At 39.5% G+C, this 25,253-nt stretch overlaps 1 protein-coding gene across 42 annotated transcripts in view; it reads left to right on the top strand.

Moving 5' to 3' along the window:
- The window catches only part of trdn (triadin), a 446,963-nt gene that overhangs the window by 379,870 nt on the left and 41,840 nt on the right, over nucleotides 1–25,253 (top strand). For 21 of the 42 annotated variants that reach the window (XM_072555968.1, XM_072555970.1, XM_072555960.1 and 18 more), the window contains 6 exons: nucleotides 662–706; nucleotides 4,246–4,287; nucleotides 5,154–5,180; nucleotides 12,309–12,335; nucleotides 18,296–18,322; nucleotides 18,550–18,573. In XM_072555968.1, coding sequence (XP_072412069.1) covers nucleotides 662–706; nucleotides 4,246–4,287; nucleotides 5,154–5,180; nucleotides 12,309–12,335; nucleotides 18,296–18,322; nucleotides 18,550–18,573 — 192 coding nt within the window. Of the gene's footprint in view, nucleotides 1–659; nucleotides 707–4,245; nucleotides 4,288–5,153; nucleotides 5,181–12,308; nucleotides 12,336–18,295; nucleotides 18,323–18,549; nucleotides 18,574–25,253 lie in introns of those variants that run through there. The other 21 variants (XM_072555965.1, XM_072555946.1, XM_072555956.1 and 18 more) reach the window with 17 other exon arrangements.

Raw genomic sequence — 25,253 nt, 5'->3', positions numbered from 1 at the left:
GCCTGTTGAACTAGTGGAAAATAACAATTGTATTTAGCAGGAGCCAGAAATTGAAAGATTCGTTGCAGTGCAGATTTTGCTCAACCATGGGACTATATTAATGTCTTAGGAGTCCAGCCAGTTTTCTGCCAGGTTTATGGTCAGAGATGTCTAGAAACTACGGCACCCTCATGCTCCTGTTGATTTTACTGGCCATTGTTGAAATATGTAGCAGCTGAGAATCCACTATTAATTTTTCTCACAAATATGTTCTTTTCTCTTTTTATATTGAAAGGCAGTTTTAAAACTGACTTTGTGCAAGTGATAAATTATGCAGATAATGTATAATTAAAGATTTATTGTTGGCTTGTATGTGGATACATGATAATTTCTGATATAAACTGAATTTAATATTTGCAAGTAGGTTATAGTAAATGGGATATTATTGATATGCCTTTATATAAGTTTTAAAAACGTAGCTGTGAAAGTTCTCTGGTTGTATTTGTGAACCATTTGTAAAAACAGTAGTCAGTGGGTAGTCATTTTTAGAAGTCATCATACAGTCATTTTTAACTATTGCGTATACACAGTTACTATGTTGAATTATGAAACTAATATCTGGCCAATATTCACATATGTATGATTATTATTGAATCTAATCAATTGTTCATTAAATGTTTAGAAGAAGAAACTGTGAAGCAGACGAAACCAAAACCTGCAACGAAAGGTAACACAAAATGAAGCCATTAAGCTGATAAGAAGTTTAATTATGCTTCCAACCTTCCCACTCTGTTTTTCCAATGCTGAAATTATGTCTTTGGGGATGTATGGTTATTCCGTTTGAAAACTACATTCCACAGTAGTCCTCCCCTTGACAAGGGAAAGGAAATGGAAAATAGGTTAATTGGATACAACATTTACCTGTACTGGATTATCTTATGAAAACGATTTGAAAATCAAGATTGTGGTAAAGTGCAGTTTGGGAATTCCTTATCTGAAAACCTCAGAACCAACTGGTTTTCGCATATAAGATATTTTCAGTTTTAGTATCCATTGTGGTCTATGTGGGTCCTTTGGAAAAGAAAACTTCACCTTTAGGTCTGTGTAGCTTTATTTTGAGGCCAAATGAAGTTTTTCTTTCCCTAGAGGGCCCAGAATCAGTGTGTCTAAAGATCCCTTCAGGCCTGATTCTGAAGATATTTTCAGCTTTTAGATCTTTTGGGGTTTTGGATGTATGGATTATACATATCCAACCTGTACAAATAAAATAATTAACCAAACAATCCTCATATGCAAAATTGGCAAACTTACCTCCTTGAGCACTTTGCTCCATGCATACGAAATGGTGACAATGTGCAAATTCAGGAGAAATCCAGGCTACACTATCCCGACCTTTAAAATGGCTATCTGCAATTGCAAAGTTGGGTTATAGGGATTGTGGACTGGGATGGATTGGGAGTCAGATGAACATAAGAGGTTGCCAGTTCATGAGGCAGGTTGGATGGGAAAACCCACCTCAGAACTGTGACAAGGTGCTCAAAGTTTAAAAATAAAGATGGAAACAGAAAATAAAGTTCTTGCTCTCACCCCCTCATTTCTGTCACACTCTCTGCCCCATCCATGCCAACCTATGCACCTGCATCGACACTCATGGCCCCTCATCCTCATACCTCTTTGCCACCTGAGACCCACCTACCCTGCTTCCATGTTCCTTTCCCCATCTCCATGCCTCCACATGCCTCTACACCAACATCGTGTCAATATCTACCCACCATCCTTTCTCCCTTCACCTGCTGATGTTTGTGTTTAATATTTAGCCCTACAACATAGACTGTCGATAGTCAGACTCTAAGTACCAGAAATCTTGAAGTTTCTTTACAGCACTAACCATTTACAGGTCTATGATATTATGGACCAATATAAATATTCTGGATTCAATGCTTGTTGATGTTTCTGCACATTACTCACATATAACTACATTGACTCTATTACACAGAAAGTGACTGAAGGTGAGGGGACTATCTTTATACTAAAACTTCACATGTCAGGATGCCATGTGATTGCCTTAGTGGTACAATTATTTTTGCACCTCCATCTCCATGACATCACAGCAACCGGGTGTTTCTCCATTTTCCTATTTCTTGACAATTTTTGGATTCCAACAGTATCAGCCTCTTCTACTGTTGGTCACTGTCCATGAAAGTCTCTGTGCGGAGGGAGCAGGGCATCCACTTTCTCCTCAGCACTGTCAGCCTGATATTGAGAAGTGGGTTCTAGATTAGAGTGGTGCTGGAAAAGCACAGCAGTTCAGGCAGCATCCGAGGAGCAGGAAAATCGACGATTCGGGCAAAAGCCCTTCATTAGGAAACTGGCCTTCCTGATGAAGGGCTTTTGGCCGAAACATCGATTTTCCTGCTCCTCGGATGCTGCCTGAACTGCTGTGCTTTTCCAGCACCACTCTAATTAGAATCTGGCTTCCAGCATCTGCAGTCCTTGTTTTTACTTGATGTTGAGAAGTGACCAAGACAACTTTGAGAGAGTTCAGTTCAGTTCAGGCTCCAACCACTTACAATTTATAGTAATGAATTGGATGCAGGAATTGAAGCAATTATGGCCAAATTTGCAGAAAACACAAAAATATCTGGGAAAGTAAATTGAAGAAATAAGAAATTTTCAAATGGATATGGATATGTTAGGTGAATGGGCCAAAATTTGGCAGATGAACTTTATCATGACTAAGTGTGTGAGGTTATCCATTTTGGTTGAAGAAATAGAAATGCAATTTACTATCTAAATGGAGAAAAACTTAAGAGTGCTTCAGTGCAGAAGGATTTGGATGTTTGTGCATGAACCACAGAAAACTAGTGTGCATGTACACCAGATAATAAAGGAGGCAAATGGAATTTTGGCATTTATTTGCTGAAGGAATAGGTACAAAAGTAGGAAAGTGATGCTGCAACTGTATAAAGCATTAGGGAAACCTTGTCTGGAGTATTGTGGACAAGTTTGACCTCCTTGCTTCAGGAGAGATGTAGCTGTATTGGAGCAAGTTCAGAAGAGGTCTTTTAAATCAATTCCAGCCATGTGGGATTTATCTTATGAGGAGAGTTTGAGCAGTTTAGCTTTACACACATGGGAGTTTATAGAGCGAAAGGAGATTTAATTGAGGGGTTACAAGATGCTAAAGGGGATTGATGCAGTACACATAGTGCAGATGTTTTGTAGGGCAATCTAGAATGAGATGACATAGTTTTAGGATAAGGGGCAACATATTTAAAACAGAGGTGAAGGGAAATTACTTATCTCAGTGGTCATGAATCTGTGGAACTTACTAGCCCAGAATATGATGAATGTTGGGCTATTGAGTAAATTTTAAGGAGGAAATAGACAGATTTCAATTAGTAATGGATTGAAAGGTTATGAAGAGTGGACAGGAAGATGGACTTGAAGCTGAGATAAGGTTGGCCGTGTTTGTATCAAATAGCAGAGTAGGTTCAAGGGACTGAATTGGCTACTGCAGCTTCTAGACCTTACATTCTTAAAGCAAGCTGTAATATTTCTCTCTAAAATGCAGTAACTGGTCATGTGGTTGACCTGCTGTCACAGTTTTCCTGTCTTTCTTATAATCTAGAGCTGGGAACTCCATCCTTGATGACTGCTGAGATGTAGGTTCCAAACAATGCCAACCTGCAGGGTAGTGAGGCAAAACTGTGTTTCAGTGTGTGTTGCTGCACTAAAATCAATGACATTGACAGTAAATGTGTCCATTTTAATGACACTTAACTGCCTTTGAAGAGCTTCTGCTGAGTCAAGTGATCTGCCCAAAGAAGACAGCAAAGCTACGTGGGATAGTTGATGAAGTTGAAGATGCAGGGGACTAACTTTACAATACTTATCTTGACCTGCTTTCCATTAGATTGGTACAGCTTTGTCCATCCTCTGTGGAAATTGGTATAATTCATAGTTGGTAGGCAGAAGCTAGACTCATGGCTGTGAGTGTAAAAGTGGTCTTGGTTTCTGAATGAATTTAGCCATGAGATTCACACCTGAATTTAATTTCTATTTGCAATGGTGTTTCCTGTAAAAGAGGCAGAAATTTGATGCAACAAGTAGCCTTTTTGGGGATAATGACCACTTCATATTTTGTGTAATATTACCAGTTCCATTTGTGTACACAATATAGTCAATATTTTCCTTGGATGACTAATTACGTCATAATTCTAATAGTATTGAAGCTATTTCAATTCTTCATTCTCTATCTATAAGCAGAAACTATGAAGCATGTGAAACCAGAACTTAAAGAGAAAGGTAAGGTAAAAACTAAAACAGTGAGTTATTTCATGTATTTCTCAGTTTGCAGCTCTCCTTTGTTCCAATACCAGTGATTCTGTGGGGAAGAATGAGTCGTTATATCGGTAAAGCTGCGTTACAGTTTAGACCTCTTGACAATGGAAAGAAAATGGAGATTAGACCAGTTAACTTCATTTGATTCAGTAATATCTTTTAGTGGAGAAATTCTGCCATCCTTACCTGCTGTAGACTCCATGTTTCCAGACCCACGGCCTAACAAGCCACTTAGTTCAAGGACGAATAGGGTTGAGTAACAATTGCTGCCCTTACAACACCCACATTCTGACCTGATTACATTGGAACTCTGTCCACAGTCATCTTGGGTAGGATCCTGAGATGGAAGGGCAAAATCATATGTAAATGTGATGGCAATTATAAAGCGCAAATCAAGATATAAAGTAACCTTCCATAAAGAGTTCACTGGTGACTTCTTAGAAACATTGTAGAGGATGTTCAGTATTTTTGTTTGGCACTTTTCCTGGACTGAAACTTATATATTTGGCCCTGACTCTTATCTGGATCGGTATAGGTGCCAGCCCCCTCACATGTAGTGAGTTGCAATAGAGTGTGTGCATGACACCTGTACAATACAGGTAGCAAATAAATAAGACATGCAGCTCAAAATAGCTCAGGTCTCAAAGCATTTTGTCCAAAATCTGCACTTTATCTGCAAGAAATTAAAGTCATTTTCATTAAGACATTGTGTCAGAAAAGTTATTTTTTTCTTACCAGATACTGACTGATCTGTATGTTTTCAGAATTTTTAATTCCTGACTTCAAAAGTACATTAGTTTGCGAGACTCAGTTCACTTCTTTCTTTTCAGCTAAACCACAACTCTCCAAATTATCAGGTAGGTGCTCAATTTCTAAGGTGATTGAAATAATAGTCTTTAAAAGCATGTCTGATATAGGAATTAATATCAATACTATGAAAGTGTTAAACGGCATTTGATATTTTTATAATTTTTGTTTAGTTTTTAAAATTTTTCTTTCAGTTTTTCTCAGTATAAACTCATACTTTGATTATTTTTGTGCAGATTACTTTCATGGTTTAAACTCTTATTTGTTTTTCATAATGCAATGCCTGTGGTTTATTTTCTTGGAAGTTCTGTATGACAAAAATTATTTAGTATGGTTCAAGATTTGATCCATTTGCTCAAATTATATTAAACTTTTTCAATTTATTTATTAGTCTCTAAGGTTTCCCTCCTCTGGTTTTCATGCAACACAATTTCACTGGCCAAGAAAGTGAGCTAGACACGAATTTTCATATCTCAGTGACTGTACACTGTAGCTTGTAAATGGGAAGTGTGTGAGAACAGCTTAGAATCAATACTCTTCTCTCTCAATGGAAGAGGTCCAGTTTTGGCTTGATGTTTCAAAAACAGTGCCACAGCTGCACTTTGAACTCCGTGCTGTAAGAATTCACAGGCAGGTGCCTACCTCATTTTTTTTGTGATTTTAAGGAATAGATTATTCTGTCATTTAGAAAATCAAAGAATCTTAGGATGAATGGTTTTCTTTAGAGCTTTTATCTGTGTCAGAGTTATCTCTACATTGTCATCAACTAAATTCCATGTCAAGGGTGTATTTGACTAGTCTTCCAAAATTTCCAATCATCCCAAGCGACAAACTTAATTGTTGAAGTTGTGTTTATGCCTGTCTTTAATGTTGTTGCTACTTTCACTATTACCTCTTTCTTGCCAAAGCTATTTCCACATTAAAGTTATCTAGATTTCTCTCTTTTTCGTTTCTTTTAATATTTTCTTCTTGGATTTATCCAGTTTCCTCTTGTATGTTATATTTGTTAAGGCTTCATATAATCACTTAGGTAAAAGTTTTCCTACAGTAATATTCTTCCATATGACAAATCTTTTGATTTTCCTGATATTGCTACTAATGTTAATCTTGAAAATTGTGTGGTCAAGTTTCCATTCTCACTATTAATATGGAAGAATTTAGGCTGAAGCAGACCAAAAGATTGGGAATTTGAAACATAAGTGAATTACAACAAAAGCTGTGTTTGTTTATATTTTTGTGATCTTGTACATTGCGTCAAGATACAGAAAACATTTTTCTGATAATTTAGTTCTTGCTGCACAGAAAAGGTTGCACATATTTTTACTTCGCTGCCATTGTGGCATGAACATTAATTTACACAAATTCTATGCTTCATTTATCTGTGGTCCAAATGCACAAACAGTATTTCCTGTATATGTGCAGAGACGGTATCAGCTGAAGAAAATGAGAGGTACAGTTACATGCAGCTTGTTTCTTATTTCATTACTCATTTTAGCATTTGTGACTCGACAAACTGAATTAAATTTTAAGATACAAACTGAAATTTGTTATTCGGAAGTAAATTAAAAATGTTGGGATTGACTATTAGGATCATAAGTAGGCCATTTGGCTCATTGAGGCTGCCTTGCCACTCTACATCACGGCTGATCATTACCTCATTGCCATTTTCCCATTGTAATTCCCATTCTAATCACTTTACTGTCAATGACCCCCAGAAACCTGCTGTTTTCTGTCTTGAACATGCTCAATGGTTGACCCTCCATGGCCCTCTGGGGTCGAGAATTCCAAAGGTTAACCAAACTCGGCGTGAAGAAGTTTCTTCGCAACTCGGGCTTATGTGGCTTGCTCTTAAACTGAGAATATGCTCCCCATCTTCCTCCTTGATTCTAGAGTTACCAGCCAGTGGAAGCATCCTACCTACATACATAGATTATATCCACTAAGGATTTTATATGTTTGAATGAGATTGCCTCATTCTTTGAAACTCCAGAGAATACTGGGTCAGTTTTCTCAATCTCTCCTTATAAAACAATCCTGCCAATTGGGGATTAACTTGGTGAACTTTCAATGGGCTCCCTATAGTATACCCGTCCTTAAATGAGGAGAACATAAGTCCAGTTGGAGTCTCACCAAATCTGTATATCACTGTAGGATGGCATTCTAAATTCTGTACTCCATAAGACCATAAGACCATAAGACATAGGAGTGGAAGTAAGGCCATTCGGCCCATCGAGTCCACTCCGCCATTCAATCATGGCTGATGCGCATTTCAGCTCCACTTGCCAGCACTCTCCCCGTAGCCCTTAATTCCTCTAGACAACAAGAACCTATCAATCTCGGCCTTGAAGACATTTAGCGTCCCAGCTTCCACTGCACTCCGTGGCAATGAATTCCACAGGCCCACCACTCTCTGGCTGAAGAAATGTCTCCGCATTTCCGTTCTGAAATGACCCCCTCTAATTCTAAGGCTGTGTCCACGGGTCCTAGTCTCCTCGCCTAACAGAAACAATTTTCTAGCATCCACCTTTTCAAAGCCATGTATTATTTTGTACGTCTCTATTAGATCTCCCCTTAATCTTCTAAACTCCAACGAATACAATCCCAGTATCCTCAGCCGTTCCTCATATGCTAGACCTGTTATTCCAGGGATCATCCGTGTGAATCTCCACTGGACACGTTCCAGTGCCAGTATGTCCTTCCTGAGGTGTGGGGACCAAAACTGGACACAGTACTCCAAATGGGGCCTAACCAGAGCTTTATAAAGTCTTAGTAGTACATCTCTGCTTTTATATTCCAACCCTCTTGAGATAAGAGACAACATTGCATTCGCTTTCTTAATCACAGACTCAACCTGCATGTTTACCTTTAGAGAATCCTCGACTAGCACTCCCAGATCCCTTTGTGCTTTGGCTTTATTAAGTTTCTCACCATTTAGAAAGTAGTCCATGCTTTTATTCTTTTTGCCAAAGTGCAAGACCTCGCACTTGCTCACGTTAAATTCCATCAGCCATTTCCTGGACCACTCTCCCAACCTGTCTAGATCCTTCTGTAGCCTCCCCACTTCCTCAGTACTACCTGCCTGTCCACCTAACTTCGTATCATCGGCAAACTTCGCTAGAATGCCCCCGGTTCCCTCATCCAAATCATTAATATATAATGCGAACAGCTGTGGCCCCAGCACCGAACCCTGCGGGACACCGCTCGTCACCGGCTGCCATTCTGAAAAAGAACCTTTTATCCCAACTCTCTGCCTTCTGTTAGATAGCCAATCCTCAATCCATCCCAGCAGCTCACCTCGAACACCATGGGCCCTCACCTTGCTCAGCAGCCTCCCGTGTGGCACCTTATCAAAGGCCTTTTGAAAGTCCAGATAGACCACATCCACTGGGTTTCCCTGGTCTAACCTACTTGTTACCTCTTCAAAAAATTCCAACAGGTTTGTCAGGCATGACCTCCCTTTACTGAATCCATGTTGACTTGTTCTAATCAGACTCTGCTCTTCCAAGAATTTAGAAACCTTATCCTTAATGATGGATTCTAGAATTTTACCAACAACCGAGGTTAAGCTGATTGGCCTATAATTTTCCATCTTTTGCCTTGATCCTTTCTTGAACAAGGGGGTTACTACAGCCATCTTCCAATCATCCGGGACCTTTCCTGACCCCAGTGACTCTTGAAAGATCTCAACCAATGCCTCTGCTATTTCCTCAGCAACCTCTCTCAGAACTCTAGGGTGTATCCCATCGGGGCCAGGAGATTTATCAATTTTAAGACTTTTTAACTTTTCTAGCACTATCTCTTTCGTAATGGCAACCATACTCAACTCAGCCCCGTGACACCCTTTAATTTTTGGGATATTACTCATGTCTTCCACTGTGAAAACTGACGCAAAGTACTTGTTAAGTTCTCCTGCTATTTCCTTATCTCCCATCACTAGGCTCCCTGCATCAGTTTGAAGTGGCCCAATGTCTACTTTTGCCTGTCGTTTGTTTCTTATGTACTGAAAGAAACTTTTACTATTATTTCTAATATTACTGGCTAGCCTACCTTCATATTTGATCCTCTCATTTCTTATTACACTCTTTGTTATCCTCTGTTGACTTTTGTATCCTTCCCAATCTTCTGATTTCCCACTGTTCTTAGCCACTTTATAGGATCTCTCTTTTTCTTTAATACATTTCCTGACTTCCTTTGTCAGCCAAGGTTGTCTAATCCCTCCCCGGTTAATCTTTCTTTTCTTGGGAATGAACCTCTGTACAGTGTCCTCAATTATACCTACAAACTCCTGCCATTTTTGCTCTAGTGTCTTCCCGGTTAGCCTCTGCTTCCAGTCTATTTTAGTCAGTTCCTCTCTCATGCCCTCATAATTACCTTTATTCAACTGTAACACCATTACATCAGATTTTGCCTTCTCCCTTTCAAACTCCAGACTGAACTCTACCATATTATGGTCGCTACTTCCTAAGGGTTCCCTTACTTTAAGATCTTTTATAGAGTCTGGTTCATTGCAAAGCACTAGGTCCAGAATAGCCTGCTCTCTTGTGGGCTCCATGACAAGCTGTTCCAAAAAGCCATCCTGTAAGCATTCCATGAATTCCCTTTCTTTAGATCCACTAGCAATATTATTTACCCAGTCCACCTGCATATTGAAGTCACTCATGATCAATGTAATCTTGCCTTTCTGACATGCCTTCTCTTTTTCCCGGTACATGTTGCGTCCCTGGTCCTGACCACTGTTAGGAGGTCTGTACACAACTCCAATTATGGTTTTTTTGCCTTTGTGGTTCCTCAATTCCACCCACACAGACTCCACATCATCCGGGAGCATATTCTCAGACTCCAGTTTCCTTCAAGTAATTATGAACATACTATTTGCCCTTCAAATTGCTCACTGTAGCTGCATAATAGCTTTTAGAAACTCATGGATAATAATATCAAGATCCCTTTTGTTCCTCTCCTCATTTAAGAAATACTCTGCCTTTAAATTTTCTTCCTACTAAAATAATTAACTTCACATTTATTTACACCATACTCCATCTGACATGTTCTGGCTCATTTAGTTAGTCTGGTCAAGTCTCCTTGAAGCAAATTTGGAAATATTACAACTGGTCCCACATCCAAATGTTTTTCAATAGATTGTGAAAGGTTGTGGGCCCAGTATTGGCCCCACTAGTGATAGCCTGCCATCCTGAGAATGATCTGCTTTCTGTGTATTAACAAAGTCTTGATCCACACTAGTATACTCCCTCAAATTCCATGTACTCCACTTTTATTCTCAGACCTCCTCTGTGTGGTTTTATCAAGATTAAAGCATCCTAAATATGCAAACAATGCTTTGCATTTACAAGACGTTTTGTTTTCCTTCCACTTTCTTCTCCTTCTTTGTTATGATTTCAAGTTTTTTTTATACTCCTTTTGTTAAGAAGGAAGCAAAGTACCTGTTATCTTCTATATCATTTAACATTAATTCTGTTATTCTTCCATGGGAAGTGGGCCTTGCTAGCAAGGCCAGCATTTTCTGTCCTTCCTCGTTGCCTTTGATAAGGTGATGGTAAGCTATCTTCATAATACTCCATCTGGTTGATGTATAACCACGGTAGTGTCAGGAAAGGAATTCCAGTATTTTATTCCTGTAATAGTGAAAGAATAGTCATATAATTCCAAGAATGGTTTGTGGCTTAGTGAAGAACTTGCAGTGGGTGGTGTTCCCATGTGTTTACTGGCTTTATCCTATTGGTTGGTTAATCTGGCAGAGTTGAAACCTCAAGTAACATGTTGTCTTTTACACCCCTTTGTGGCTTCTTGCTTCTTTTGATTATTCTGTTCCTCTTAGTGCACTTTCAAATGATTTTTCATTACTCTTTATGGTGATTGATTGAATTTTTTTAGTGTTTTTCCCATTTTATTAATCATAGTTTTATTTCTCATCTATGAATTCCACTTTTTTGAATTTTTCTTGCATCCTCATTGTCTCTCTAATCACCTTAGGCTTTTTTGTTAATTAAATCCTTTTATTCAAGTTTTGCTAGAAACCTTTTACTATAATCAGAAAGTTTTCTGTTCACACATAACTGAGTGGAACAAAGGGTCTCTTGTTTGTTGTAACCTCAAGACAACAGAAACTGTCCTTTCATGTTTCTCACTGCTGTTTGTCCAGTTTAGCCAATTAACTAGGGCTCAGATCCCCTTCATCTCCCAAATTTGTTTTGAATACTCCATCAACTTTGTTTTTGACTTGGATTTTTAAAAATCTGTTCTGCCAGTAACCTCAATTTAGATTGTTTCCTTTTACAACTGTGACACCTAGCACCAATCTTACTGGTCTTACTGGTGAACTGTCCCTCAACTTAATCACCATTATTAATGGATAGTTAAGGATCTTTTAAAAGAGATTTATTTGGTCATTGTTGTTTTTAGGTACTGCAGCAAGTCTAATTGAAGGCAGATTGGAGACTCAGTTAAAAATCACTTTTCCATGAATGCACCTGAAATTCACAATATAAACACCGATGTATTTGTAAGAGTTTAATTTGAGACATATTAATTTTTATTATTCTCATCAACTTTTTCAGAGATGTAATTACACACCTCTGGAGTAGGTGAGACTTGACCCTGGATGTCCCAGTTGAGGGATACAGCACCCCCCACCCCACCACCACCATTGCACCACAGAGGACCCCAATTTCAGATATGCATTTTATAATATTTAATCTATTTTTCTAACCAACCTGGTCAGAGATGTTATTAAACACCTCTGGAACAGGTCGGATTTGGACCCAGGCTTCCTGGTACATGTAGGGCTGCTACCAGTGCACCTAAGAGGACCCTGATTTGAGACATCTTTAAATAAATGCAGCAAATGAATAGCCCTCAAAATGCATCCAGAGTGTCTTAAAGAGTGAATCAAGTATATTTACATACCCACCAATGTTCAACTACATCCTATTCAATAAGCTCTCTATGTTACATTCCTAAACTGGTCCAAAAGCTGCAGGCTGTTTTCAAAGAAGATGTTCATTCAGCATGACTAAAGGTATCTACTTCATATATTTTAATCATCTTGTGTTGTTCTCTCTTAAAATCAGATTAGAAAACCTAGATAAGAAACTCCTGACAAACTTCTATTCTCACCTCTAATAACCTCCAATTCACTTTTTTACCTGACTTTTTTTCCCCAGCTGGTTCAACAAAGCAAACAGCAGCACGTATGTAGTTTGGGAAGCATCCTGTCTGCATGTAATAATTCAGTGCATGCAAACTTAATACATGCCACCATCTTATGCTTATTTGACTATTGCTGCTCAAGGCTGTTCTGATTTTTCTGTTTATTAAAGTTCAGTGTTGAAAATAAGAAGACAAGACCAATCCATAAGACAGTAGCACAGTCAGGGATGTAATGCATTTTGAGACAGAAATCATAATGCCATAATCACACAGAAGAAGCCCATCCAGCCCATGCTGGATGCCTGTAAAGCAATCTAGCCAGTCCAATTCCTCTTCTTTATCTCCATAGTCCTGCGAGTTTTGTTCCCTTACATCCCCATTTCTTTTTGAAATTATTCATTGCTTCTGCTTCCACTGTGCTTGTTCCATTACCTCTCGCTTCCTAATTCTGTGTCTCATAGTGTTTGTAATAACAACAAATGGATACAGATTTTCTTCCCACACATTTTATGAACCTGTCACAATCTTGTATGTCTCTAATGGATCTCCCCTCAGCTTCCTTTTCGATAAGGAGAATAACGTCAACTCTGCACCCTAACTTTGTGGCTAATACCTGGGGCTGGATTTAAAATAGTGCAGCCCAGTGATGGAGGCAGAAGGGGAAGCACACAAGATCTTGTTCATGTCACTGTTAATGGTGCCATTTGTCTATCAGCAATGTTCATCAGTTTTCCATGGTTAAGTTACCAGTGGCATAGGGTGATGATAAAGGCAACAGTCTGGAATGTTGCAAGGCAACAACGTTGTACATAAAGTGCTCCAGACCCTTAAGGAAAGTGTCTCATTATGAGGGACTCCAAGTTTTTCTGGCACATAGAACATAGAGCATAGAACAGTACAGCACAGAACAGGCCCTTCAGCCCACGATGTTGTGCCGACCACTGATCCTCATGTATGCACCCTCAAATTTCTGTGACCATGTGCATGTCCAGTAGTCTCTTAAATGTCCCCAATGACCTTGCTTCCACAACTGCTGCTGGCAATGCATTCCATGCTCTCACAACTGTCTGTGTAAGGAACCCGCCTCTGTCATCCTCTCTATACTTTCCTCCAACTAGCTTAAAACTATGACCCCTCATGTTAGCCAATTCTGCCCTGGGAAATAGTCTCTGGCTATCGACTCTATCTATGCCTCTCATTAACTTGTATACCTCAATTAGGTCCCCTCTCGTCCTCCTTTTCTCCAATGAAAAACGTCCAATCTCAGTAAACTTCTGTTCATAAGATAAGCCCTCCAGTCCAGGCAGCATCCTGGTAAACCTCCTCAGAACCCTCTCCAAAGCATCCACATCTTTCCTATAATAGGACAACCAGAACTGGACGTAGTATTCCAAGTGCGGTCTAACCAAAGTTTTATAGAGCTGCAACAAGATCTCACAACTTTTTGCATGAGCAAAACCAGTGTAGTGTACAAAATCCCATGCAAGGACTGCACAAAAAACTACATCGGACAAACAGGAAGAGAGCTAATAATCCGCATCCATGAACACCAACTAGCCATGAAACGACACGACCAGCTATCCTTAGTAGCCACATACGCAGATGACAAGCAACATGAATTCGACTGGGACAACACTACTATCATAGGACAAGGCAAACAGAGAACAGCCAGGGAATTCCTAGAGGCATGACACTCATCCACAGATTCAATCAATAAGCACATCGACCTGGACCCAATATACCGACCACTGCAACTGACAGCTGGAACTGACAACCGGAAAAGCAGCAGATTCAAACCACTACAAATGCCGGAGGAGAGATCACAGAAGCGCTTCACAGGAGGCTCCCAAGCACTGAGGATGTCACCTAGACAGGGGATGAAACGTTTGCAACACAAATTCCCAGCTCGGAGAACAGAACCACAACAACGAGCACCCGAGCTACAAATCTTCTCACAAACTTTGAATACTAGTTTAAACCCTCTCGAACTACTCGAGCAAACCTTCCACCCAGGACATTGGTCCCCTTCCAGTTCAGATGCAACTCGTCCTTCTTGTACAGGTCCCACCTTTCCCAGAAGGCATCCCAATTATCTACATATCTGAAACCCTCCCTCCTACACCAGCTGCGCAGCCACGTGTTAAGCTGTGCCCACTCCCTGTTCCTTGCCTCGCTATCTCGTGGCACCGGTAGTAAACTAGAGAACACTACTCTGTTCGTCCTGCTTTGCAGCTTCCATCCTAACTCCCTGAAATCACTTTTTATATCCTCGATCCTTTTCCTGGCTATATCATTGGTGCCAATATGTAACACGATTTCTGGCTGTTCACCCTCCCTTTTTAGAACCTTATACACCCGATCGGAGACGTCCCGGACCCTGGCACCAAGGAGGCAACATACCTTCAGGGAATCCCGATCCTGACCACAAAATCTCCTGTCGATTCCCCCTAACTATCGAGTCCCCTACCACAAGTACTTTTCTATTCTGTCCCCTTCCCTTCTTTGCCACAATGTCAGGCTCAGTGCCAGAGAACTGACTGCTATGGCTTTCCTCTGGTAGGTCATCCCCCCCCAGCAGTATCCAAAACGGTATACTAATTGCTGAGGGGGATGTCCACAGGGGATCTCGGCACTGTCTGTCCCCTTTCCTCCCCCATCTATCCTTGTCCTGAGCCTTAGGAGTGACCAACTCCCAGTAACTCCTCTCAGTTACCCCCCCAGCCTCCCGAATGATCCGTAGTTTATCCAGCTCCAGCTCTAATTCCCTAACACGGTTTTCAAGGAGCTGGAGTTAGTGCACTTCCCACAGGTGTAGCCAACGGAGACGTGTGCCATGTCTCCCACCTGCCACATTCTGCAGGATGAGCAAGCAACTGCCCTAGCATCCATACCCGACTTATCTGAACACCCACTCAGTACTAAAGTAGAAAGCTTAGTTCAAGTTGCTATAAAATTAATAACAAACTTATTATTACACATATGTAATAGACAGTAACTGCAAGGGTTAACTGACATCATGACGTAAGTTTTTATTTATTCATTTTTGGGATGAGAGTGTCATTGTCTGGACCAGCATTTATTACCCATCCTTATTTGCCCAGAGGGCAGTTAAGAGTCAACCACATTGCTGTGGGTCTGGAGTTGCATATAGGCCGGACCAGGTAAGGATGGCAGTTTCCTTCCTTAGTGAATCAGATGGGTTTTTCCTGAGAACTAGCAATGGTTTTGTAGTTATCATTGGGTTTTTTTTTCAAGATTTTTATTGAATTCAAATTCCACCATTTGCCATAGATGGATTCGGACCTGAATCCCCAGAACTTTACCTGAGTCTCTGGATTAATAGTCTAGCTATAAGATCACTAGGCCTTCACTTACCTTATCCATCTACCTAGATGGGAAGAGCTATCCAGTTTGTTACCAGGTCAATTGATGTTCTTCCTGGGCCAAGTTCCATGTACCTAAACAATAATGTGTACTTACTCTTAAGTCTAACCTGAGATGTCATGAAGGTTACATACAACTCGGATGGAATGCAACTAGCTGTTCAACAAAGCCAGTCACCCTTCCCCACCTGGTATCACTAACTTAGATCAACACAAACAAGGAAGATAATGTGCCAGTGAATCTATCGAAGGCACCTCAGATTATTCTGAAAAGCACAACCATAATGTATACTAGCACCCAATCCCTGTTAGCCCTCAGACGTACTGGCCAGCCTCCTGTTCATGATCATCATTTGACGATGTGGGCTAGTCAGCTAGATCTTCCACTGCCAGGAGGTCTCCTTTTGGGAACACTTAATTGTGAAGGGTGCAACATACCACAGTAATCAAAGAGATTTGAGTCAGTACATATTGCACGCCAGTTTTCTGATCAATAGTGACTTTGGTTGATCACTGGATCATAAGCTATCTCTCTAGCAATTAACTCTTATAATCAAATGCCTGTTGCTGCATTGAGGAGAAATGCTGTGTCACCTGGGAGTGCCTGAGGATGTTGGAATCATCACATTTCCCAGAATATCTTCCACAGACCTTCATGATCCTCTGACAATGGTCCCTTACAAGTTGTGCATTTAGGCAATGGAACATTGCCTCACCCCTCAAATGCCCCTAGCTGGCCTACCGAAGCCTTAATGGTCAAGTATGCCCACTCCCACTACAAAACCCTGTAACTCTCTCAATTTGACTAGCCTCATTTGTACTGAGGGTTACAAATTCACCAACTTAACTAAATTGTGCATTCTTCACCTGCTTGATGTAATGGTGTGCTGCAGCCTATGGGATGCCCCAGAAATTATACCTGCATCACCTTGCCCCTCTCTGTATTAATTTCCATCTGCCACTTGTCTCTCATTCTGCCAGATTATGTCTGCTCATTCTATCAGTCTATGTCTTGTTGCAGTTAATTAATGTCATCCTCACTGTTCATCTCAGGTTGGTATCAATGGAATAGTTTGAACTTTAACCTTGTGTTTGAATATGTAATTTATATGCATATAAAATTTGGATCAACTTTCGATTAACTTTTAACAATTATTCACATCACTAGATTATACTCATTGCCCTTCTATCTACTCCACTTTTTCTTACAATGTATGTTTAATTATAAAGATTCAAATTCTTGGTGATTTGATGGTACTATATACTGCTATGATAACTGCAAGTGGTGTATTTATATTTGTTAAAGTGCACTGTACATCACCCATTAGAGGATGAATGTTGTGTCATAGGGTTCCTTGCTATTGAAAAAGTGGTCTCTGGAAATAACTAATTTAACAGGATGCAAGGGACAAGGATTTAACCTTTCATTTTCCCCAAACAGATGAATTGGGTTCAAAGATAGAAACACAGATATGTGACAGGACTGTTTGAATCTGAGATGGAAAAAGGTGCAGTTTAAATGAGGTACTATTGTTTATAAAGAGAATATCTAGGCCGGGGACTGAAAAGAAGTATTTTGAGCAAAAATGAGATTTTAAGAAAGGACAGTAAAAGCTTTGTTAGCATCATCTGAAAGATATGTAAATATTATGCTGATTGAAAGAAAACTGGAGAGCCAAATGGCCAGGAGTGTAACAAAGATTGATAGCTGACAGAGAATAGAAGCTGCTTGGACAGACAACTTGAGTTAACGAGGTCAGGAATAGTCAGGTTGCCTTATAAAATAAGCAAACACAGAACTCAGTTAGCTGTCAGGAGATTTTATTTATGTAAGAGTTTGACACTCACAACAAGTGCTGGCTCAAAAATTGAATGTTGAACACATTGGATTAGTCCAAAGAACAATGGGTGGGTTCTTTACTGTAGCTCACCACACAATGTGCAGCAGATGAAGGTTGGTACTTTGTGGTTACTCTGATCTTGTGGAACGTGTTTTTCATTGACTAAAGGGATCAGAACTGAATTTCCCAAATCTTATGCACTGACTTAGTCTAGGATTTTTCTTTTTCTGTGGTGTTTTACTCAAGAGATTACATGATTGCTGGAGGAAAGGAGCACAGGAGTATGCATATATGCAAAATTTTAACTCAGTCAAACTAATTCTGGCAACAGTGGAAAATTTAAACAGATATAAGTGTCATAATGCTAACATTGAGAAATATGCCTGATATAGTCAAACTTGACCATTAAAAAATATATGCATCTCTAAAAGATCTGAAATACAATGCAACAATGATAACTTGCTTGAAACTTTATTCATAGTGCCTTTGCAGTGCCATAAAGCAAAACATCTTTCTTGTGTGTCTTTTTAAATTGGTTATTCAAATTACATTTTGAGCATTATATTCAGCTTTGTACCTTTTGCTTCATTGAAGCCTGTAGTCATTAAAACAGGATTTATATTTAATTTTCTCCTGTTTTGAGCTTGCCTGTTTGCATTTTTCTGTACAACCAATTATGTAGATTCTGTAAAGCTTAATCAATCAAATGTTATTGTGCCAAGCAAAGTGTGTTGAGACAAAGCAGCAGGGATCTCATTCTCTAATTTTATTTCACAGAGAAACCTTCTCCGGTAAATGTAGAACGTATGTATATTCTGTAACTTCAAATCAAACTAAGCTTGCATTTCATTTTTGATCTGTTCAATTTCTGTGTGTGTGCACTAAAAAAAATTGAAATTGGGCAGTTTTTACAAATATTTAATTGCAATTAGTTTGAACACTGTTCAATTAAAAAACTCTAACTTGATAATTTTTTATTTGATTATTATACCCACACACTCATGTATTAATATTTATAATTTTGTTTTTAGCTTCCAAACTTGCTGTCAAAACAGGTACAATTACTTTTCTTTTGGAACAGTTATGACAAAGTTTGGGAGATTTATGCAACTTTTGCTTTTGTCATTGGTGATTCATAAACAGAAGTAATGTTCTGTCATCAACATTGATTAAAAATAATTAATTAAGTTTAAATAAGATACTTGTGAGACCATAAAATGAAGTGAATGAGCATGGATGGTCTTCTGATACTTGTTGCTTGCAATTCCTGCACCATATGGTGCAGGGCACTTCTTGTACGTAACCACTTGTATAGGAAGAGTCTCCAGCTGTTTGACCTTGGAGTAGGTGGAGATAGTTCTGAGCATCAGGGAAGATGAATGTTTCTTGGAACATATACTTGAGTAGTTGGCCACTCCACAGATACCTGGAGTTCAGGATAGTAAATGGATAGCCATCTTTAAGACTGGGAAGAGGCAGGAAGGCTTGTGACATGTGCCATTCTCAAATAACTTCTTGGGATTAGAAATTGACAGGAGTACCGACAATTTGAAGAAGTGCCGTTCAGCCCATGGTGCTATTGGGCAAAGGGCTGTACAGGAGGGAAGAACAAAGAGCATAAATCTGGTCAGTACAAGAGATTCCATAGTCAGGAGAATAGACAGGCTTTTCTGTAACTGTCTTTGTGAGTGTCGCACGTTGTGTCACACTCCTAGTGCCATATTGAATAAGAAGGGAATGAGCCAGACGTTATGCTATAAATTGGTAGCAAAGATATAACAAGAGTACATATTAAAGTCCTATAATCAGGTTGTCAGAAGCTAGGGAGAAATGTGAAAAGTAGAACTACAAGAGTAGTTATCCCTTGATTGCTCTCATTACTGCACATCAGTGAGAGTCAAAGCTTGAGGCATGGTGCAGGAAGGAAGACTCCAGATACTACGCAATTCAGGATAGGATTCTGAGGCACTTATTTAAAAAGAAGGGATTGCACTTGATCTTGATTTGAACCAATATTTTGCTGAATTATTCACATTTGGTTAGGTTGGGTTTAAACTAGACTGGAAGGAATTGCTATTGATATTGACAAAGGAAAGAAATTAACAAAGAGAGCATCTCTTTCAGAAAATGAGTCAGATGAATCAGTAGTATCAGTAGGAGTAACAACTGCACCATCTGTGGTAAATTAAAGTCCCATCTCACATTGAGAATGCTCTATATTGTTTTATGGCACTATCATCATGCCCACAGGATAGACTATGAACAGATCTAGCAATTCAGACTGGGCATCCATGAGATGCTGTGAACAGTCAGCAGCAAGAATTATACTGAACCAAAATTTGCAACCCCCTCCTCTATCATTACAATCAATCCAAGAGATCAACTCTGGTTGCATGAAGAATGTAGGAAGGTATGTTACGAGAAGGACCAGGCATAACTTAAAATCAAGGTATCAACCTGATGAAGCTACATAACAGAAATATTGTGTGTGTCAAGCAGCATAAGCAGCAAGTTGACAAAGATAAATGATTCTACAACCAACCAATCAAATCTAAGCTCTCCAGTCCAGCCACACCCAGTTGGGAATGATGGTGGACAATTAACCAACTCAATGAAGGAGGAGGCTTCACAAATATCCCCATCTTCAAGGATGCGGTAGCTCAACACATCAGTGCAAAAGGTAAAACTATTGCATCTGCAGTAACTTTCAGCCAGAAATGCCAAGTGGATGATTCATCTTGGCCTATTCCAGCATTGTAGATGCTTCAGTCAATTTGATTTGCACCAAGTGACGCTAAGAAGTGATTGGAGGAACTTATTCCTGCAAAAGCTTTGGACCCTGACAACGTTCTGGCAATAATATTGAAGACCCGTAGTCAGGATCATACCACATCCCTAGCCAAGTTATCACAGTACAGCTACAGTAGGCAATATTGCCCAGGTAGGTCCTGTCCACAAAAGGCAGGGCAAATCTAGCCCAGCCACTTACTACCCCAAAGGTTTACGCCTCATTATCAGTAAAGTGATGGAAGGTATCAGTAATAGTGCTATCAAATGGCATTGGTTTTGCAATAACCTGCTCACTGAGGGCCATTTAGCTCCTGATTTCATTACAGCCTTGGTTCTATCATGGACAAAAGAGCTGAATTCTAGAACTGAGCAAGGCTCATTTGACCAAATGTGGCATCCAGGAGCCCAAGCAAAACTGCAGTTGATGGAAATCAGATGGAAAACACTCTACTTGTCTGCCTGAAGATCAGCACATCTCATTGTATAAAATAATATTTAGAAGATAAGCTAAGAGATCTGTGTCACTGACTGGACCTTCATTATACTCCCTCCCATAAGCAGAACCTCCTTCCTCTAATAAGGAGACCAGAACTGCACACAGTAGTCTCACTATGATCCTGCATAAATGCAGCATGACATTTCTGCTCTTGTATTCAAATCTTCTTGCTATGATGGCTAACATATCATTTACCTTCTTAACCACCACTTGCTGCACCCACATGCTTAATGTGGCTCCGCAGAGATTAAATGGGTTTTAAAAAAAGGTTAAATGGTTTTACAAAAAGCCCACTGTGGACAAGTAGTTCAAACTCATGGAATAAACACAAGAAGATGTCTCTCTATCCAGTCAATTTCCCTCTCAAGAAAGTGAGGGGAACGGATTGGCAAAACGCTTGGAGGTGGCACTTCCTCCCTGATGGAGAAAGCTCCACCTCCAGACAGTTAACATCCCACACTGAGTCAAAAGGTTATGGACCAGCTATCAAGAGCAAGGGTTATGGTTAGCAGGGGTCATTGCTTTCATGCCAACCTTTCAAATGTTCGGTCAGGAAACCTTGCATTCTGAAAATATTAGTCTGTATGAAACATATTCCAGAACTGACAAATTTGCTCAGGTTATGTTGGTAAAGAGTGAACAAAGGGAAGCATAATCTCAGTTATTTTGCAGCAGAATAAAAATGGTTCTCTGTGAAATTTTCTGTACAGCACTACAGGGAGTACTTTTAATATCTCTGGTTTCAATTGACTACTTTCTGCTCTCTAATATGGAGGTAATTTAAAAAGTCTGTTTTTAATTACCATTCATTCACAAATCAGCAAAAATATCACCAATTAATGATCAACAGTTAAACTATTAAGTCATTGCTGCAGAACCAGCTCATTATTTCGATTGTAAATCTTCTTCGGAGATTTTCAATTATTGCAGGGAGGAGAAAGGGATTTGTAAAGTAGATGTGGTCTTCCTGTTATTTTATAGCTTTTTGTAAATGAAACAAATTAATTCAAAGGATAAAAGGTCACAAGTGTCTAGTAATGTGATTGCAGCAGTGTAGAATCCTGAAGAGAGATGTGAGTTGACACTAGTTGGACATTATTGCTGAAACTACAATATTTCCTTCGAAGGGAACAAATGCATTACACTCAGAAAAGCACTTAATATGTCTCAATCCACTTACCACTCATTCCATAAATTGACCTGACCTTGTACAGAGTGCTTTTCAATTAGATACATTACTTAAATGGTTTGAATGTACAATGCTGGATCTGCTTGGCAAACGTATTCTATTATGAATATTGTTTACTTTTAGTCCTTCAGCAAACAAGTGAGATAAGAAAAATTAAGCGTTTAGAGAGTTTTACATAATTGTTCAAAATAGGTACAGGGACAATAAAGTGAGGACGTTTTGTATTTCAGAGATCTGTAATTTAGTAAACATCAGTGTAATAGTTTGCATGATATATCACTCCATTCAAATGTAATTCCCTAACCGTATTTGTTGGCTGAAAAATACAGAGCAATGTAGAAAATAGAACTGTATAGAAATGATAGAAAAAAATGTTAGCCAACTAGAATAGGCCTCAACATAGTCAGGATTGTTTGAGCATAGACAGGTTTTTTTTTACTCTTTGTAACCAGCTTCAGCCTTGAGCACTCAGATTAATTTGAGCTGAAGCAATTACACAGCACTTGCACACAGTGCACTCCAGGGTGACACTCCAGTACAGTACTGAGGGAGTGCTGCACTATCAGAGGCCCCATATTTTGGGTGAGGTATTAAACCAAGATCGGTCTTGGGTGAGCATAAAAGATTTGACTGCACTATTTTGAAAAAGAGCTGACAAGTCATTCCCCAGTCCAATATTTATTCTTCAAATAACATCACTGAAACAAATGAAATGGTCAATGCAACATCGCTATTGGTGGGAGTTCACAGAATCCACATTCCTTACAAAGTTAAAAATCACACAACACCAGGTTACAGTCCAACAGATTTATTTGGAAGCACTAGCTTTTGGATCACTGTTCCATCAAGTGGTTCACAACTATCTGATGAAGGAGCAAAACTTCAAAAGCTAGTGCTTCCAAATAAACCTCATAGATTCATAGAGATGTACAGCATGGAAACAGACCCTTCAGTCCAACCTTGCCCATATCTCTCCAAACCCTTCCTATTCATATACCCACCCAAATACCTCTTAAATGTTGCAATTGTACCAGCCTCCACCACTTCCTCTGGCAGTTCATTCCATACCCGTACACCCTCTGTTGCCCTTTAGTTGTCTTTTATATCTTTCCCCTCTCACCCTAAACCTATGTGCTCTAGTTCTGGACTCCCGACCCCAGGGAAAAGACTTTGTCTATTTAGCCTATCTATGCCCCTCATTATTTTGTAAACCTTTATAAGGTCACCCCTCAGCCTCCGATGCTCCAGAGAAAACAGCCCCACCCTGTTCAGCGTCTCCCTATAGCTCAAATCCTCCAACATTCTTGTAAACCTTTTCTGAACTCTTTCAAGTTTCAAAACATCTTTCCAATAGGAAGGAGACCAGAATTGTACACAATATTCCAACAGTGACCTAATCAGTGTCCTGTACAGCTGCAACATGACCTCTCAGCTCCTTTACTCAATACTCTGACCAATAAAGGAAAGCATACCAAACGCCTTCTTCACTATCCTATCTACCTGTGACTCCACTTTCAAGGAGCTATGAACCTGCACTCCAAGGTCTCTTTGTTCAGCAACACTCCCTAGGAAATTACCAGTAAGTGTATAAGTCCTGCTAAGATTTGCTTTCCCAAAATGCAGCACCTTGCATTTATCTGAATTTAAATCCATCTGCCACTTCTCAGCCCATTGGCCCATTTGGTCAAGATCCTGTTGTAATCTGAGGTAACCCTCTTCACTGTCCACTGTTGGACTATATCCTGGTGCTGTGTGATTTTTAACTTTGTACACCCCAGTCCAACACCAGTATCTCCAAATCACATTCCTTACATATGACAGTCACCCCACCTCAAGAGAAATTAATTGACTGTTAAGTACTTCAGAATATGCTGTGGTCATTAAAGGAGTATTTAAATGTCTTTTTGTAAATCCAACCCTAACATCAACAGCATGCTGATTATTGTACAATGTGTTTTTATTTTCTATTTTGCGTGCAATGTAACCTCTCCAAATGACACTCTCAATTGTTTTCTGGTGTGACAAAGATAATTGTGCTATGTATTCTCACTGGACTAAAGTTTCCCAAAATATTTTCAGTTTGGCCTCTTGCAGCTGGCAGGGTTAAGGATTATGCATTCCAGAAGGGAGCTATCAGTTTAAAGACAGTGTTCCACATCAATAACCATCCATTTCCCAAGCCATAAGAAATGTTAATTTAATTGTTCTCTCGAATTAAGTAGAGAACACAATCTGTACAAATAACTACTCCATAATCTACTACTGCGTAAGGCAGCCATTGAATTTGATCAGCTAAAAGCTAACCAATTTCAAATTACCTATTTCTAAAATTAATGTAATAATATTTTGGATATTAATACTTTGGTGTGAATATCTTTACACATCAGTGATACAGAGACATCTGAGTGTGCTGAAGTTCTGGCGAGGAGTCTTATCTTTTTACAACAGGCTAGTGAAATAAAACAAATTCAGTGGAATTTCTATTGTTCTCAAGTTTCCACCGTAATTTCCATAAACTTCAATTTTAAAAAATCAGAAAGCTACTGCTTATACTATTTTACTGGGATTTCTGCTGCAGTTCCAAAGACATTACAGAACTAAACAGGAAGGTCAGAGAATCTTCACAAAAGTTTTATCCAGGACAATTTGCTTGATTGGTATCTATCCACCACCTTCAAGATTTACTCCCTTCACCACCTACCTGTGGCAGTCGTGTGTACCATCTACAAGATACAGTGCAGTTACTCCCTCAATCACACCTTCCAAACTTAGGATCTCATTTCTAAAGGATATGTGGGAGCACCACCACTTATAGGTTCCTCTCCACACCATACATTATCCTGAATTAGTACTATATCATCATTTGTTTACTTCCACTGGTTTAGAATCCTGGCATTACCTTCCTAACAGCATTGTGGATGTCCTGACGTCCCAAGGACAGCAGCAGTTTCAAGAAGGCAGCAGAACACCATCTTCTGCAGGGTAATTAAGGACAGGGCAATCATTGTTGGCTCAGCCAGTGTTGCCTACATCCCATTAACTATATCTTGAAAGAATAAAGGACTCATATCCCTGGAGACCTCTGGCAGAAAATCTCCACCATGATGGGCATGCAAACTTATAACATTAATGGAGTTTGTTTAAATGCACAAACCCATTTCAGCAGACTTCTTTATCTGTAATTAAAACCATTTAGACCTAAAAGAAAATGGTAGGGCTTTGTTCTCTAAATTACAGATGTGGTATTTTGCTGCACAAGT

This window comes from Chiloscyllium punctatum, chromosome 3 (assembly GCF_047496795.1).
Source record: "Chiloscyllium punctatum isolate Juve2018m chromosome 3, sChiPun1.3, whole genome shotgun sequence".
In the NCBI taxonomy this organism is placed as follows: domain Eukaryota; kingdom Metazoa; phylum Chordata; class Chondrichthyes; order Orectolobiformes; family Hemiscylliidae; genus Chiloscyllium; species Chiloscyllium punctatum.
The sequence above is the reverse complement of the archived record's forward strand: the minus strand, read 5'-3'. Positions and strand labels throughout refer to the sequence as shown.